This window comes from Populus alba, chromosome 1, assembly GCF_005239225.2.
Source record: "Populus alba chromosome 1, ASM523922v2, whole genome shotgun sequence".
In the NCBI taxonomy this organism is placed as follows: Eukaryota; Viridiplantae; Streptophyta; class Magnoliopsida; order Malpighiales; family Salicaceae; genus Populus; species Populus alba.
In genome coordinates, this window is record NC_133284.1 from 8,176,037 (window position 1) to 8,189,785 (window position 13,749).

At 33.6% G+C, this 13,749-nt stretch overlaps 1 protein-coding gene across 1 annotated transcript; it reads right to left on the reverse strand.

The window, feature by feature from the left end:
• Window positions 1-155: 155 nt before the first annotated feature.
• On the reverse strand, window positions 156-2,986 carry LOC118033928 (short-chain dehydrogenase TIC 32 B, chloroplastic). Its single transcript, XM_035039066.2, has 8 exons — window positions 2,271-2,986; window positions 1,908-2,139; window positions 1,706-1,785; window positions 1,459-1,618; window positions 1,134-1,215; window positions 895-982; window positions 750-796; window positions 156-641 (listed from the first exon to the last, which is right to left on the reverse strand). Exons 1-8 carry the CDS (start codon window positions 2,392-2,394, stop codon window positions 411-413), a joined length of 1,044 nt encoding a protein of 347 aa, XP_034894957.1. The 5' UTR covers window positions 2,395-2,986; the 3' UTR covers window positions 156-410.
• Between the last annotated feature and the right edge of the window lie 10,763 nt (window positions 2,987-13,749).

A 13,749-nucleotide genomic window follows, 5' to 3' on the forward strand; every position in this document is an offset into this window, starting at 1 on the left:
AATATTAGTTTCCAGAAGGTTTCGAAGCACTTTCTTTTCCAATCAAAACCCCATTTATTAGCATAAACTCTACTCCATAATAATCTTGTATAATTGTAGCAGAGCCAAACTAAACATCTAGCATTGTTTAAAGCAAAATTAACTGGTTAAACAACTAGCAAAAGAAAAACATGATCACTACAACACGTACTGCCACTAAGAATATCATAAACCTTAAGTACATATAATATTTAAAGCAGTATAATGTCTAAGCATCTATGCCATATACTAATTAATTTAAATACTCTAATTAAGCTGTATACATTTTTGTATGATATGTCTCTAGCTTTTATCCACCAGTTCTCTAAACTTGCTGGTTCCTCCTCTCCTTCTCTGTCCCTAACGATCTTGCTTTTTCTTTTTCTTTTCTTTTATTTGAATTGTTTTATTGATATATCATAATCTAAGGTACTAGTGAGTGGGTCAAAAACTGCTTTTGAGCCTCTAGAAACCATGATTTCCGAGGCAGTCCATAATCGAGCAGCTTCTGTTGAGTTGGATCCCAATTTGGACGTTGAGGCTTCATTGCAATCCGAAAAGTACTTTCCAGTCACATTTACTAGCCTCGGATGTGTTGCCACATAGCATGTTGTCGCGGCAGCCTACAATAACAACCCACCAACAATTTAATTTTTTCGATCAAGATTTATATGTTATTCAAAAAATATACTTGTAATTTAAGCTCAAACGGTACAAATTAGGTTAGTTACCTGAGGGATTGTTTTCAAGAGCTTGGAAGTCAAGAAAAATGCCATATCTGCATTTTTAGAAATGAAAACAAGTTAAATTTATTTAGATGGTTCATATTTTTTCATTTAAATCTTAAAATAGAAAGATTGATCCTTTCTTACATACCTGTGACTATGCCTTCTCGTTCTCTAGTGAGTCTAGTTCTTACAACTCCTGGATGAACACAATTCACAGTCACGTTGGCCTCCATTTGCTGCATTAATTGATATATATATCAATTAATCCAGGCCCAATATATATATATAAAATCGGAGCAAAAAGAGAACAACAAATATCACTTTTTTTCTCTGATCAGCTTTAAATTAAATTAAACTATATATTTAAATAGGATCATGAATGACAACCTTCAGTCTCTGAGCAAGCTCCTTGGTGTGCAAAACATTAGCGAGCTTCGAGAGAGCATATGCACGTGTAGGATCGAAATCACTGTGTATAGATCATAAAAAAAAAATCAATAAACTAAAGGTCAACCAAGATATATGCGTATAGTTTATAAATACTGGCTGTATATAGATTATATTTATTTATTTATTCCAGTCAAATAATTAATATTTTTACTCATTTTGCTAAACGAATTTTAAGTTTATGTGTGTGTGTGTGTGTGTGTACATATGCATATATATATATATTTGTTTTTAAAGTGGGGGGGGGGTAGTTTTAGTTTCTTACCGTAATTTGTTTCGGGATATTTGGCCAAGATATCGGATCGTATCGCCTGAAAACCAATTGTAAATACTCGATGAGACATTCACTATCCTGCCTTGAATCCCAGTTGTTTTTGCTGTTTCAATCATCTTCTTCAATAACAATTTTGTCAATAAAAAGTGACCTGAAAAGATTCCATCAAGGCCAGAATTTGAGTTTTTGGTCATTGATATTTATTTTTCCTTGCATAGTTTAATATATCATTAATTACCTAGATAATTAGTAGCGAAGGTCATCTCTATCCCATCTTCAGAGATTGCATGCTCGCGCGCAAACTTTCCAGCATTATTTCTGATAAAGAAAGAGACAGATTAAACCCAAGAAATAAAGTAACAATAAAATTTTCCTTGCTACCTTTCTTCACTTTCTCATCAACCAAACAAACAAGGAAAAAAAAATGTTTATCTTCTTACATGAGGAGATTGAGAGGCAAGTCGAAGGACTCAAACTCTGAAACAAAGTTTCGAACAGAGTTGAGAGAGCTAAGATCAAGCCCCATAACAATGATCTCCGTATCCGGATTCTCTGATATAATTCTTGCCTTGGCATCTTCGGCGGCTTTCAGGCTCCTAGCCGGCAACACCAGCCTCGCACCTCTCTTCGCCAGCACCCTTGCCGTCTCCGCTCCTATCCCGGATGTGGCACCTAAGAAAATAAGCACAAAAGACCATTTTTTTCACGACTCTTCACGCAAAATCTTCAAGACCGAGAGTGCTTTGCATCCGTACGTGGTTTCGAGCCTCTTTCTTAAAATAATAAACAAATTACAAACTCACCAGTGATGATGGCCGTTATGGAATGCAGATCGCCGCAGTTTTCAGTTACTTGCTCGCCGGTGGACTTAGAACCATAGCCACTTGCTCCGGCTGAGCCGGTGAGGTACTTCAAAGTTTCAAACATTTGGAGATTATTTTTTTTTGCCTGTAAGGTACGGATAGTGTTTTGGTTGTTTAATTTTGTTTCACTTGAGCCTATGACGTTAGTTAGGGATGGAATCAAGAAACAAAAAAGCAAAGTACATGCTCGCTTTGCAGTTTTGTAGTTAATAGAGATTGGTAATAGCAAAAAAGCATGGAGATTTGTCAGATTTTGCAGCCTACGCCGCTTTGCATTTACTGAAGAAAGAGATGATGGTGCTCAAGGCTGGTAATGGTGATAAAGGGAGATGGTAACCGGATCAAAGCAGAGGATTGGACGGGATTTTATAATGGCTGTAGTAAGAGAGGAGGATTATGTATTTGTCATTGATTGTTGATGGAGATAATTTTTTGTTTTGCATGATTGAGGGTTTAGTGATTGTTAATTATTGGGCCTGCCCACCTTAAAAAAATAAATCTACTTTTAAAAAAAAAAAACTCTAATTAGATGGACAAGATTGATTCTCTGTGTATCATAGATTTATAATTGGAAAAGAAATAACGCACTCTTTTTTTTTTAGATGTTACTGACATGTTAAAGAGATTTCTGCCCAGGTAAGCACGAACCAGTTAGGAAGGAAATCGAGATCGAAGAAAAATTACTTGTAAGTGGGGGTAAGAGATCGGGAATTGATCGGCTTTCTTGGTCGGAGAAGCGAGTAAAGTTTTTTTTTCTTCTTTAAAATTAATGATGTTTCTCCCGGCAGTAACAGAGAAAAACGAGTGATATGTTACCTTGTTGCGCGGCAAGAATGGAGGATGACGTTTTGGCTTGTGTGGTTGAGAGATTGGAGAAAATAGTGATTGTTTTCTGTGTTTTAAAAATATTGTTTTAAATATTTTTTTTATTTTAAATTATTATATATATATATATTTTTATTTTGATTTATTGATATTTTTAAAAAATAATTTTTAAAAAATAAAAAATATTTTAAAAAATAACTATTATTATACTTTTAAACACCCTTAACTATAATAAAAGAGTGGCGTTAGCAATGAAATTTATGTTCGTTAGCTATATAAAATCGTTGCCACACACACATAATCCTTGCCGAAAAATCACACCCACGAATTTAGAAAGTTATCTACAAATTAAGTAAGCCATTTGAGATAATTGGGAAAGTGGCGATGCTCGGCAATCAACTAAAAAGTAATCTGATCTTGATATAGTATGGCAAACCGACACGCACGCATGGATTTAAAACTAAAAACAACTAAGAAAAATGAAGGGTTAAACTAGTTACAGTAGTCGGTTACTTTTCAAAGCAATTTTTATTTTAAAATGTATTAAAATAATATTTTTTTTATTTTTTAAAAATTATTTTTGATATTAGTATATTAAAATAATCTAAAAATACTAAAAAAATATTAATTTAAAATAAAAAATATAAATTTTTTAAAATATTTTTAAAATATAAAAACAGACAGTCATTGCTATTGTTTTGTGGATGGAAATTAGTCGGCGATTAATTGAAGGAGACAAGTAATAGTAATAACAAAATGATGGCACGAAGGTGGAGGTGGAGACCGGAATGGATAGTCAAAAGGGAAACGCACGTGAGGTGGAAGGGTTCTTCCAAGTTTGATCAGATCGGTCAATCCTACGGCCTCGAATCTGGCATTTCCTCGGGATGTAAAGTTACCCCAGTCAATCATTCTTCTTTCTTTATTTTGCCCTTCCTACTCTACTCTTTTCATCTTGGCCCCATTTCTTATTAAGCTCCGGTTCCTTATTTTTTTAAAACAATATTTTTTTTAGTTTTAAATTATTATTTATTGTTGTTTTGATCATTTTGATTGGCTGAAGTGAAGAATAAATTTTAAAAAAATATTTTTGATACACTTTCAAACAAAAAATATTTTAAAAAATAATATTTATCACATCTCTAACCATGCTATAAAACATGCTATCATTTATGATTTAAATTTTTTTCTCATTTTTCTATTTTTATTTTGCTGTTTTTTTTATATGATTTGAAAAAAAATGGTTGCTTTTTTTGAGTGAAACGAAATGATTTCTTTTGTGTTTTATTTTTGTGAATATGTTTTTTCATAGCTTGCACTTGAATTTGAAAATTGAAATAATAACATGAAAATAAATCCCAACTATTACCCGTTGACAACACCTCAGATGGCGATTCCTTTATTTTGTAATTACTTATGTTGTATGAAAGAGAGATCTTAATTAAAAAAAATTGTTCTACATTTATATTTATTTCTTAAATATATTACATAACGACATCGTAATTGCTACATCCTTGATAAAATAATTTCTTTACATTCTCTATTTGTAAACAAAACCAAAACAATAATATAAAAAAATAATTAATGTATTATATGGATCAACTCGAGCATTAACGACCGATAAAGTTTTTTTTTTTTTATTGATTTCTCATCAGAAGATTACAGGCATTTTCTTGATCTATATTAGTCAAAGAACAATAGAAATCATTTGAATGGTGGATGTAATAATGCCTTATATTATTGCTCCAAACCTACACTAGAGATCTATAAACTACAAATATGAGATTAAGATTATGATTAATAATGGGCAAAAGAGAGAATGAATTGTTATGGAGCTGTCTGTGGTTTCAAGAAAAGTGGGTTAGGACCTTTCCGAGCCAAAAGGTTTTTGAAAACTTCAGCTTTTTAGAGCACTTGTACAGTACCCGTGCCCTCTCCCCGGGCCCTGTGACATCACATTCCTCCTCCATACCTCTTTATTTTATTATTGGAAGTGTTTTTTTTTTTTTTTTTTTTTTTTTTTTTATCACCATGCTTGGTTTTGCCACAACTCTCCTCTTAGAAGTTGATCAAGCCACATGTTCTTGCATTTGTGTTGAAAAAACCTTCAATTTGCCCCCCCCCTTCTCGTGATGATATATTAATGGCAGCTTACATATTTCAATTTGATATTCGATACCCAAAAGCAAAAAATATCTGGAAAATACTCATTTGTTTATAAGGTATTATTCGTTTCTCAATTCATCATAAAACAATTCATAGCATCCAGTATTTCTTATTTGGGTTTTCTCTTTAAGATGATCCCACTTTTTTGATAAAAATATGTTTATATATATATATATATTAGATTTAATTAGTTTTATTTAACTTTTATATTAGATTTTTTCTCATTCTTTTATTTTTTATGTATTTATTTTTAATCTTTTTTTCTAATTGAATCTTGAATTTAATTTCATTATTTTTCAATTTTATCCCTAAATATTTTAATTATTTGAAATTTTGCTTTGTTATTTTTAGGGTTTGCATTCTATGGTATTAGTCTCGGCCACATGATCAAAGTCACGAGTTTTAAAGATTAACACAAATTGATTTTAGTATTTTTATTTAGATCCTTTTTAAATTATTAATTTTTCAATTTTATTCTTTAACATTTGATTTATTGAAAATTGATCTTTTTATTCTTTTTTTCAATCTCCTTTTAATGGGGTTATTTCAATTCTATGTTTAAGGTCGTGAAATTAACATGTTAATTAAGGTTAACTCAAGTATTTTTTTTCTTTGTTTTTTTTTTTTAATTTTATTTTTTAATTTCACCCTTCAACAATGAATTATTTAATAATTAAGCTTTATAATTTTATTTAATTTTCTTTCAACATGGTCGCTTTAATATCATGACTAAGTCATAGATTTGAATTAATTTATTTATTATTATTGTATTTTTATTTGTATTATTTAAATTATTCGAGCTAATTATGAGTATTTTTTTTTACGTTGATAAAAATTAAGTCCCACAGCGTAGTGTGATCCCTCCATCCAGTTTCTCTACTAAAAAACTCATGCTTATTAGTTTAAAACCAAAATGAATAATACAATGTGTTATGTTTAAATATTCATTTCTTATTTTTTTGTTATTTTTTATACTTTTTCTGTGAAAATAATAATTATAGATATTTGTTGGATTTATTATACTTGCATTAAAAAACATCGGGTGAAAACATTGTTCTTATAAATGATGAACCAACTCAATTTCAAACTAAAACATGTATTCAACCCTTTTTTTCTCTCTAATAAATAGTAAATCTATCTCAATTTTCCAACTTAATCTTTAATTAAAATTAATAAATTTATTAATATATATAATTCTCTGATTTATTTTACATAGTTGACATATAAAATTAAGGTTAGGCTTCATAAAAGTTACTCGAAAAACAACTCAAGCATGGAATGCTTTACACGTTCATGAAAAGTTAGACAGCCAGAAAAATGGCAGGCATTTCTCTCAATTGAGTACAATTCACCGAAAGGGATAACCAATATGTAGGCCTTCCTCATCAAATTTTTCCAGCTGGTATGGGGCAATGGATTTATCAATATATATGCTCGAAATTAAAAGGCCTGGACAGCAGCTTATGACATTACCCTACATATATAAACGGATTAATATATGGCAACATATACTCCATGCCCAAGAATTAGAAAGATACATGGAATATTAATTAATTATACAATAAACTGTGGGACGTCGTGACTACAAATAAATGTAGTAATTAACAAAGTTTTCGTTTTTTTTATATACAAAAAGCTTTCTATATTGGTGGTGGTGGCTTTTTCAGGGCGAAGTACACTTTTTTTTTTTTTGTTTTCTCTCTCTTCAAAGGAGCACATAACATGGCAGAGATAGTATTGATCACTTAACCCTAGATTCCACCTTGGATTCAGAAGCTGGATGCATATTGCAGTCAGTACATCAAGATAAGATCGGTCCTTCTATTTTGTTATTTTATAGCCTTCAAAACTTGCTAGTAAAAGATGCTCATAGAGGGAAAGTTGCGCCTCTTGTCTTGGTATTTTTCTTTAATATATATTTATAGTATTCTTTGATTGTTTTTTAATTGCAAGTCCATTATGTGATTAAATTCATTTTAATATTGTTGGTTCTTTAGAATTATACATGCATGTTTGTGAATCATTATAATCTTAAAATCTAAACTATTAGATCCATCCATCAATATTATTTTCTCAAAAACCCGAAAGAAAATTCTATTTGTAGGAGGTTTTTATGAGACTACTTGTTTGATAGTATAGTTGTGATTGCTTTTCAAATAATTTTAAGTTTTATAAAAATATTTTTGAAACATAAAAATAAACAGATATTTAAGTTCTAGTTCATGTATGAAAAGTAAACAAATTTAGTGAAATTTAATTAGCATTTACCAACGACATTATCATGTATATACGCAAGCAAAAAAAGGTTTACGGATTTTTTCAATTTTCAGCTGCATATATAACTTTCTTTTGCCATGAATCAGCAATCTATATATATATAATTGAAATAGACCTCCTCAGATTAGACCTAGTAGCCAAAAAGTTGATTTCTTTTGGATTTGCCCCCAATATCAGATCAAGTCTTGGATTTTGTACATGATTGTGTTAATTATTCAGAACATGGCTCTCTTTTTTCTCTCATGAAGGTGTTGTTAGCCCACCCTCTTTGACTATTATTATTAAGAGATGCACAGCAAGGGAGAGAATCCCTAACGAGGACTTAAATTTATAAAGCATCTGGTCATTACTCCCCACTCACTCTTTTCTTAATCTAAATTAGTTTTAATCGTGACATTATAAATAACACAACCATTCTCCAATGATTGCCAATTTGCACTCTTTTTGTGTGGGGTGCCCCGAATCTTGAAGGGTCCCTTCCCTTAAAATTAGGGCTAGAGTTTCCGGTCTCTCAATCTAAATTAATCCTGGCTTGATGAGACTAATCATCTCTCCACCTTCTTGATTAGAATATAACCCTTTATTTTGCTAATAGTTTTCTTACAAGACAAGGTTGTCACTATTGTCAATTCACACCATCCACCATTTTTTTAATGAAGTTGGAAGATGCATTATTCCATCCGGCCTCAACCGAGCCCACAGAAAGGTGGAGAGAAACGAAACAAAATGTTAGTATTCAAGCAATGGAGATAAGGGAGAGGGAGCAGAAGAAAGAAACCAATGAGAGCAGCTAGGTTTTTTCAGCTGTAAGCTACCTGGCTTGCCTGTTTCATTCAAAAGAAACACAGGAAGAAGACAGGTCGAGACCTCTTCCTGGATATATACAAGAAATATCACCCTCGATAAATCATGATTGAACGCCTTCTTGTTCTTTAATTCATGATATCATGCACCCCTTGGGCTAAGTCTCGATGAGTTGGGCTTCATGGCTTTCAACTCCAACTGAAACCTTTTTTAGTGGGAATGAGGATCGAGCTCCGCTCAAGAAGGAGGAGGAGGAGGAGGATATTCTTTTTGCTCAAGCGCATGATTATTTAAAAAGTGAATTATTCAAGCGCCTAATTAACTCAAACGGGATCACAAATTGGAATCCAGACTGATCTCTTGTGGATTCCTCATCTTTCATGGATGATTTGTGGTGGGGTTATAATTAAAACAATGCATTGATCAGTTCTAGCTAGGCTCTCTCTTGTCCTGATTATCCCAGCAAACAAACAACACGTCTTGGTGTCACTAGAAAATAGGCTTTAAACTGCATTATTGTTCCTCTTATCATTAAGAAGATCTGCCAATGGCTAAGAAAAAGAAGTGGGATATATGAAAAGACCCACCACCACCCACTACACAGGCCCTATCTTTTGTGTGATTAATATATATGAGATTAATAATTACATGGTTAATCTTTTTCCTTCAGCTCCTTAGTTAAGATGTTGACATATACTGATTAAGTATCAAGCAACTAACTCCACCAGCTTTGGAGCATTATTGTGTTATCATCATAGAAAAAAAATATGGCTTCCAATCACTGCTACTCCTGTATGATTCATAACCTTCTCTTGATAGTTCTATTCAATTAGATTACACAAAGTGAGACATGCTATAGGATCCAAAAAAATCTCCCCCCAATTACCTATTGAATACTCCATGCATTGTATTCTAGCTCGTTTAGTAATCTTCTAATAGCGGTTGTTTTTTAAAGAAAAAAATATTTTTTTTATATTTTAAAATTTATTTTTGTTATCAACCCATTAACTCAATATAAAAACATAAGAAAAATTAATTTAAATAAAGAAAAAAATAAAAAATATATTTTTAAAACATGAAAGTTGATAATAGTATTATCCGGTGCAAATTGAACCCAGCTTAATCCTTCTCATTATGAATCTGTGAGCTTTGATATATGTAGTTGAAACGTGGACAACTGGAGTAGGCATATCTTATTATATAAAAAAATGTAAGATGGGGTATACTACATATATATGCTAGAATATAAATCCCTTTGGGATATCGCCAAAACTTGATATTAGAGTTCCCATCTGATAGTGGAATATATTACATAAAAAAATTGGCATTGACATCATGCATGATCTAAATGATAAAAGTGGAAACCAAAAATATAGCACCCAGTATCAATTTGCCCTCAAACAATTTTTTATGTCAACTTTACCCTCAAACTCTTAGAATTTCTCAATCAAGAATTTTCATCCAGTTTTTTCAAGTCTTTTCATCCATATTTTCATTCCAATTATACTCTCTTTTATATATATATATATAATAAAGAGCATCATTTTATAGGAATTATAACGTTTTCCTTAAAATAGTTTTAGTAGGAACATCAAATTTGGATGTGCTGTGTTTAAGATAGAATGTTGATATAATATTTAGCTGAAAGTGTCTCATTATTGTTTCTAGAGTCATTTGATTCCAAGTGAATCTACACTAACCTACAGGATTAGCAAACTCAGAGCATGGTCTCCAGGGTCAGATCATCGGAAAAAGCTGTTAGATACATCAATGTCACTCCTAGCTAGACTTGTTTAGCATTTTGGCACCCAGTGTAGCCATTTGCCAGGACTTGGTGACAAACTCCTGCCAAGGCTGTGGGATTAATGAAATCCTTCAATTATATCATATAATTCAAATCTCTGTTCTGCATTCTTGAATCAAAGCCTTCTGAGCCTTTAATGACTAAATAGGACGAGTCCTCGTCGAGATGAACACAGGAATAATTTGTTAGTTCTGAAGTCAAGAATTAAGTGATTGGCAGGATCATTTCAGGGGAGGTCCCCATGATGTAATTTACTACAACATAGGCACCTCAGCTCCGTAACAACAATCTGCTGACTGATTAATCTTGTCTTGTCTGTCTCCATGTTCGGGTTTGAACCTGAGGTGCTCAAAACACTTGGTTTGTAATGGGACGAGGTTAACGTTACTGCCTGTTCAAAAACAAGAATTGCAGGTACAAAATGACTGGCGCCACCAAGGTTGTGTTTGGCAAGAGGGATTGAGGAACGAGAGGAGACTGGGGAGAGATGAAATATGAAGGATCAAGTGTTCACTTTGTTTAGCAAGGATCTGGCGCCACCAAGATACCCAAAAGCGTGACTGGGTTCGGGTGCTCATGCCTGTTGGTCAAACCTTCAAGCCATAAACCTTAATGCTGTCAACTGAGCATAATACGCATCTCTGCCCAAACATTAGAACAAAAATTACAAAAAACGAGCATGATATGCATCTTCACCTTTTATGTAGTAGCTGATTATGAAATCACAAAGCCGTAGGGCATGAGGAGCATAATCTAACATAAATAAGAATATAGGCAAAAAGGGAAATGAGACTAATCAATTGAATCCATTCATAAATAAAATGAAATAAGATATCTGTGTTTGCTGAAATATATTATCATTTGAACAAATTGCAATAATGGCACCAGGAAATGAATTGGAAAAAAAAAAAAGCTTTATGTTAGCTGAGCTTGCAACAATAAACTATATGTCGAAATTCCTCTCTTCGGTTTCCTAGCCAATCAGCGATCTATCTTCCAGCAAATCACCACCTAGTATGCGGTGCGTTATGGCTTTGAGGCCTGAATTCTACTTCCAACCACAGGTCCAAGCTGGAGGCTACTCTGTCTGAACACAAAATGCTAGCCTGGATCGGACCTCCAACTGAACTCATGTAGGACCGATAATTTAGTTTTTACGGAGATGGAGAACAATGATTGGTTCTTCCAAGATGAGCTCAGGAATGAATGCCAAAAACAAGTGGGCAAGGAGATTAGGCAAATCTAGCAATCTCAGCTCATGCGAGAAGCTTCTTTAGCAACTTTTGCCTCAGGCAGGTGGGCGTTGCATTGCCCGCCTAATGCTTGCCTGGGGTAGGGTAGGATGTTCATGCCTGCTAGCCAAGCCTTCACACCGGCAACATTTAGGAGATGTAATCCTCACAGAATCCTTTTCGTTCACATTTTTTTTTAGTTTTGTCTGGAAAAGTTAGAGCTGGCACTGATTGTGAGGATAAGCACAAATTTGATGGATACTTATCAGTCATGAAACTAATTGCCTGCATCTGCTAAGAGCTTCAATCCCTCAACGCCACCATCTTCATATTTCCTAAGAAATGAGAAAATCGTCTCGAGGCCAGATTCCATGTTCTGGATAAGATTAGACACCAAATGAAACCCTGGTGGAGAATTCTCCACCATCTGCCTATAGTAAACTCAAAGTTAAAGCCCTGTAATGGATCATGATTTCAGCAAAATTGCTGCCCATGATTATCAAGACGTGCGAGTAGCAAATATTTTGAACTCCCAACAGAAGAATTCCTCTAAATATAGCAAGTATGGCATTCATAATTGTTGCGCGTAGTTGCTTTGCTCCATCTTTTTTCAGTTCATAAATGGTCTGCAGCTTTTATGCTTAGAATGCAGCAATAAACTGCTGTGCCAAGATCCCTCTCTTCTGTTTCCTTGCCAATCAGCAATCTATATTCCGGTAGATCACTAATTCTCAATATGCAGTCGGCTGCAGCTTTGAGACGTGAATCTATTTCCAGTCAAAGAGTTCCATATCCAGAGAGGAAATATTAGCTCGGATCAGACCTCCAACTGGGTTCCTGGTGGCTCTACCAATATGGGCAGGCTCAAATTTCCAACACAAGTGACCCTGGGAGAATCAGGCAAATCTAGCTATTCCAGCTCATGCGAGAAGCTCCTTCAGCTTCTCTTGCCCCAGGTTACTTTAGGCTTCATAGTAGATGAAACCAATATTCATGCTCAACTCTTGGATTCTTAAATTCACAAATCATGTCTGCACTCTATTTGTTGAGATAAACATGCAGTTGCTTCTTTACCGTAATCACAAGGGTGTTCTTATGAAGATTAGACCAAATTAATTAGTATAAGATATATTAATTTAATATGGAGAGAGCATATAGTTTTTCTTTGCCTCGTATGGAAAAGTAATAGTAAGAGAACCCTTGTCATTTTTCTCTGAGTCAAAAAGCAGTTATATTTCTTTGTTTCTGATAGAAAAGCCAGTTAGAGCCGGTGCAAGTCTCTTGACAGCCACCGCATTGTGAGGACAAGGTCAAACCTAATGGATACTTAGCGGTGATGAAACTAATTTCCTTCTTAATGTTGCTTTATTTACCTTATTACAAATATGTCAAACAATCTCTCTCCAATATAATTGTCAGAAACCAATTAGTGTTCCAGTTGCTGGTGACATCAATATATTAGAAATTAATTACTAATATCAACACTACTGTCACACTATATTTCTATCTTTCTGATGCCAAGGAAAACTCTAGCTGTGCAAAATAATTAAATAAAAACCTTAAATTGAGTTACAGTAAGGAAAAAGAAATGAGGGAATCATCTTGAGGATGGATTCCATGTTTCCTAATGAAGCTCCAGCAGCCTGCAGGACTAGCAAACTTAGGGCATGGCCTGCAAGGACAGATCATAAGAAAAGCTGTTAGAACTTGGAACCTCTATACAACTACTTGAGCATTTTGGTGCCCACCTTAACCTTTCTTGGAATGTGAGGATCATCTGTCCAGCAAAATGGCGGCCCGAACTCAGACTGACAACTGAGAACATGCACTGCTTTGCATAAGAATACAAACTTCAAGAACAAGAATTGTCAGAAGCAGACATTTCGAACTCCCTACAGAAGAATTCCTCCAAGCATGGCAAGTCTAATGTTCATTCTTTTCTCCATGTAATCTTTATCATTCTTTCTTGTTTCAGTTCATAAATTAATGGCATGCAGCTTTTGTATGCAAGCCCATGTAAGCACTCTATATGATGCTATGGAAGTTCATAAGCATGCTTTCGGATTAATGACCGTCTTCAAATTCTGATATGGATTACCTAAAAACAAGGCAAGGCCTTCGAATGCCTTTCCTCCACCCAGAACTGAGCATACAAGAGCGAGTGGAATTGGACTATTTCAGTCTCGAAGCCCATTATAGGCTGATAAAGAGGGATATTCTTTACCTTTTACAGGAAGTTCATATGAAATTAAAAATTAAGCCTCCGACGTCAGAAGCACATTCTGATATAAATAGGCTTAAATGCATGGTG